The 4,314-nt window shown below is 40.0% G+C and overlaps 1 protein-coding gene across 1 annotated transcript in view; it reads right to left on the bottom strand.

Annotated features, from left to right (window-relative positions):
* LOC106608246 (B-cell lymphoma/leukemia 11B) overlaps window positions 1-3,344 on the bottom strand; it is a 67,895-nt gene extending 64,551 nt beyond the window's left edge. Inside the window, exon 1 of the mRNA XM_045721101.1 lies at window positions 2,247-3,344. Within this exon, the coding sequence (XP_045577057.1) occupies window positions 2,247-2,310 (64 nt within the window). The 5' untranslated portion in view covers window positions 2,311-3,344. The remainder of the gene's footprint in view (window positions 1-2,246) is intronic.
* Window positions 3,345-4,314: the final 970 nt, after the last annotated feature.

Genomic DNA, 4,314 nt, shown 5'->3' with positions numbered 1-4,314 from the left:
TGACACCAATTTGGACTCCTCTCACCTGCTATGAAAAGAGAATCAAACCACTTGATTTTTGGATTTCTCAGGCCTGTAGACAACGCATGATTTCTGCTGTTTGAAAGGTGACAGCGGAAGTCAGCCAGCTGCGGCTGACAGGGAACACAGCACAGTAGATGGAGGCTGCATGCACCAATAGTACGGTCTCATCAGCCCACAAGGCCACATCACAACTGACAATTACAGGATCTACACTGAGAAAGTAGTCCTTCCTTTGTCTTGGTGAAATGTTAGAAAGCCATGTGACATGCAAAATACTTTTTGTTAAAAAGATATTGGTTAAATTTAATTCTTCATGCTGTCATGATTATATTAGCTTTTTTAAATTATTATTAATTGGCAGTGATATTTGGGGTCGGGGATTAAAACACTGAAAGATTAAAAATGATAGAATATAAAGAAGATTAAAACATGTAATAAAATGGGTTAAATCCAGTGAAAATGGGGGCAGAGTAAATGATTAGATGTTAAATGGTGGTGTGTGGGATAGAACGGGTGTAACCCTGCTCAACAAGAAACACATTGGCCAAAGATTACATCACAGACCTCTGTTATGAATTAGCTAGATTAGGCCACTATGAAATTGGATTTATGCACGGGAGGGAGCACTGGGAAAACTCTGGATTGATTTAATTGATTTCAAATTGAATTATCTGACTTTTTTTTATTATATGCCCACAAGCATCTTCAATCAGATGTAGCCTAATCTATAACATAACAGGTCGTGCCTGGAAAATTCACATCGATAAACTACACATGACTCATGATTTAAGGCAGTAAATGAAGGCCTTCCTACTTGAATCCACCAGCATGGAATCCACAACGGAGAAGCAAATAGTTCTCAAACATTTCGGTGACCTTGTCGGTGGATACTTTAGATACCACGTCTTTTCCCGTTAAATTATACCAGACGGCTGAACATCGACTACATTTGTACAAGCTTGATCCACATGCTCTTTCTTGGCCCCAATAATTTAGTATTCCGATTGGGATTTTTGTAAATAAAGTTTAGGTCTACAATGTACAACATACCGATAAAATCCTATGCAGCAGCAGCTGCTGCGGCCAAAAGAAACTAAAGAAACTAGACTGCGTAGAATAATGACAGAATCAACATGCACCTGCATTTCACACGGACATAATAAATAGGCATAATATGGCAGAAAATGATATAGGCAACACCATTCTCAAAATGCATGATTGAATGGGCTAACTTAAATAATACATGATCTCAAGGAAATCCTGACTGAACATGATAATATATTTCACGACGCAATGATCATGGTACTATTCTAAATATTGGTGCAGTGTTTGTGTGTGTGTGAGAGACAGAGAGAGAGAGAGAGAGAGAGAGAGAGAGAGAGAGAGAGAGAGAGAGAGAGAGAGAGAGAGAGAGAGAGAGAGAGAGAGAGAGGAGAGAGAGGGAGAGAGAGAGAGAGAGAGGAGAGAGAGAGAGAGAGAGAGAGAGGGAGAGAGAAAGAGGGAGAGGGAGATCCTATAAATGGAATGATAAGGCTAAAGTATGACAAAAGTCTAACTGCAAATAAATGTAAAACCTTCCAAGGAAACAAGACGGCATGCTATTCATCCTAACATACAGTAGCGTATGAGTCACATGTGTTCTCACCAAATTGTACTTTAAAACACATGCAATTTTGGTTAATTAATTTCATTAACACTTGACAGTTACGCACATGGACAGAAATGTAAGAATGTAACAATAGGTTATTAGAATTAATAAATACATTAACTTGAAATGTGGGATTTAAAATAGTGAAATTAAATAGTACGTTTTCGTTGCACAATTATTTTGGTTTTAAATGTCAATTAATTATTGCATAAATATGCCCAAAACATGCACATATGAAGGCGTTATAATAACCATGAATGTACTTTTGATTTTTCATGCCATCAGCGGGTCCTTACAAAGAAAGTTATTCTGCACTTTCGATTTTTCAGGTTTTGCAGCTATTGCTTTAAAATCCTACCTTTCCATCCCTCTTGGAAAAGATCAAAAAGTGGTTTGCAATGAAACATAAACAGCTATAGAAGAAGATATGTGTTTATAATACAGTATCACACTGTAAACATGTACATTCATTCTAATAATTGCCAGTAATAATGGTAATTTAATCCAGTATTTTATATACAAAATTCCCATATTTAGGCTATTATCAAATGATCTATAAGGTGATCATACTCACGTCGTATTGTTTCTCTTTGAGACAGTGATAGGTGCTGAGGGTTCCCCTGCTTGCGACGGGACATTGCCCCTGCATCTACTCTGGCATCGCCCGGAAATCTGCGCTTGGGGTCGGCTTGCTCCGTGGTGCTCCGCTGCTCTGGTGCCCGGTAACTTTTTCAAAGTGCTTCCAATTGAGACGACTAACATGAAGCTACCGTAAGTGAAAAAGAGCCAAGTGTTTTTTTGTTTATTGTAGTTGTTGAAAGGCGGGTAAAAACGTTTGTCAACTGTCCAGTCCTCTTTTCGCAGAATGATTTCACCCTAAACGCAACACCTGGAGTGAAGCTGTTGGAGTTACAGCAGACACATGCAGGTTCATCCAAATATTTCTGTTTGGTTATTTTGTGTCAATAACCTCAACGGACTTATTGCAATAATTGCAGAGAATAAAAACAATTTGAATTCCGACGAGGTGCCCTCTGCCCTCTGCGTTCACAGCTGGGGTCGCCTACCGTGTATGCCACTCTTCGCTCGATGGGGCAATATTCGATTCAACTGTCACCTCTTCTCCTCTGTTATTTTCTTGCAGAATTATAACAAATGTCCTATTAATTCAATAACTGAACCCCAAAAATTCCACCGGTGTTGGGTCTGCCAGGTGATGTGAGCTTTGGCACCATTCCGTCCTCGAGGTGCGAGTCTTGACAGCAGCGAATGACACAGAAGTCTCCGCTCTAGGAGTTGAGAGAGGGAGACGCAGACAGACTACAGCACAGCCAGCCACCTCCTATTTTTCTCCTTCCAAACAGCCGAGGTCCAGTGTTTCCTGATGTCTCCTTCCCCTTTCACAGTGACGAGTCTGTCCTGTCGCTTTGGGAGAATCCCGCGTGTGTGTGTGTGGCTGGGATTGCCTCCGTAGAATGGGATAAGACTTCAGATTCAAGTGCGGACGTGACGTTGCGTCCACGCTGAGACATCAGTGCGACTTGGGAGGCGACGCGCAGTGACTCGGGCGCCCATTAGTGGGCCATCATTAGTGCGCGCGTTTGGCGCGTGCGGGAAGGAATCAAGTGGACGCGGAGAAACCGAAACAACCCGGTGCCGGTGCAGCGCAGACGAACCGCTCCAAATTGGTTTCACAATGATATGATGGTTTATCATGTCACTGATTTCAAGGTCGATTTTGAAAAAACTTGAAACTGTCACTAAGGCTACTTTGAGTCTGATAAATGATTTGAAGACTGACTTTAAGCAATACGCATAGAAGCGATTTTCTTCAACATTCAGTACGGACATTGGCTTTTCGTAAATGCCATAGCAATTTTTCGTTAAGCCTATGTTTATCACTAATACAACGTTTCACTTATTTATAATGTTGCAAATTTGTAGGCTTAGAATAAGACACGTAGGCCTACATAACAATAATGTAATAATAATAAACAATAACAAACAAAAAAAACACATTGTTGTCAGGACAATATATTTAATTGCGTGCATTTAAAACGATTATTGAATTTATTGATTGATTAATTGAGGTAGCAAACATTTACTATTTCAAAGCAAGAAAAATAAGTGGGAAAGCAATCCATTACTACAATAGACAGACATACTGCACAGGTATGTCAAAGCGGGAACACCTCCCCTGTGTTCTCCTACATATTCATCCCTGCCTTGTTGTGAAGCAACAGTACCCTCTGTTGGCATGACGACGTTAGACTATATGCCTAGCTTCCCCTATCCTACCTCTCTGTGTGTTCAATTGTTTATAATAGTAGTTCATTGTGATTTCCTTTTACAGAGTGGTAAAACAGTTGACCTGGATACACTATCAGATTTTCTCACATCATCTGTTGGCAGGACGATGTTGTTTATACTTCCTATCATTCCCCTGTATCTATGTCTTAAATCATTGGATTTCATTGTACAACAGGCATTATTAGCTAGTGGTTCAGAACAGTTGACATCTCAACTATCAAATTTCCTCACGGAATTTTTCCTTTAAATGCCACTTAAATTCACATAATAGTGATCTCCATACCACCATACACAATTTCAATGTTGATAGGATGGTCAGGTTAGTTAAGTAC

The sequence above is a fragment of the Salmo salar genome, chromosome ssa06 (assembly GCF_905237065.1).
Source record: "Salmo salar chromosome ssa06, Ssal_v3.1, whole genome shotgun sequence".
NCBI lineage: Eukaryota > Metazoa > Chordata > Actinopteri > Salmoniformes > Salmonidae > Salmo > Salmo salar.
The sequence above is the reverse complement of the archived record's forward strand: the minus strand, read 5'-3'. Positions and strand labels throughout refer to the sequence as shown.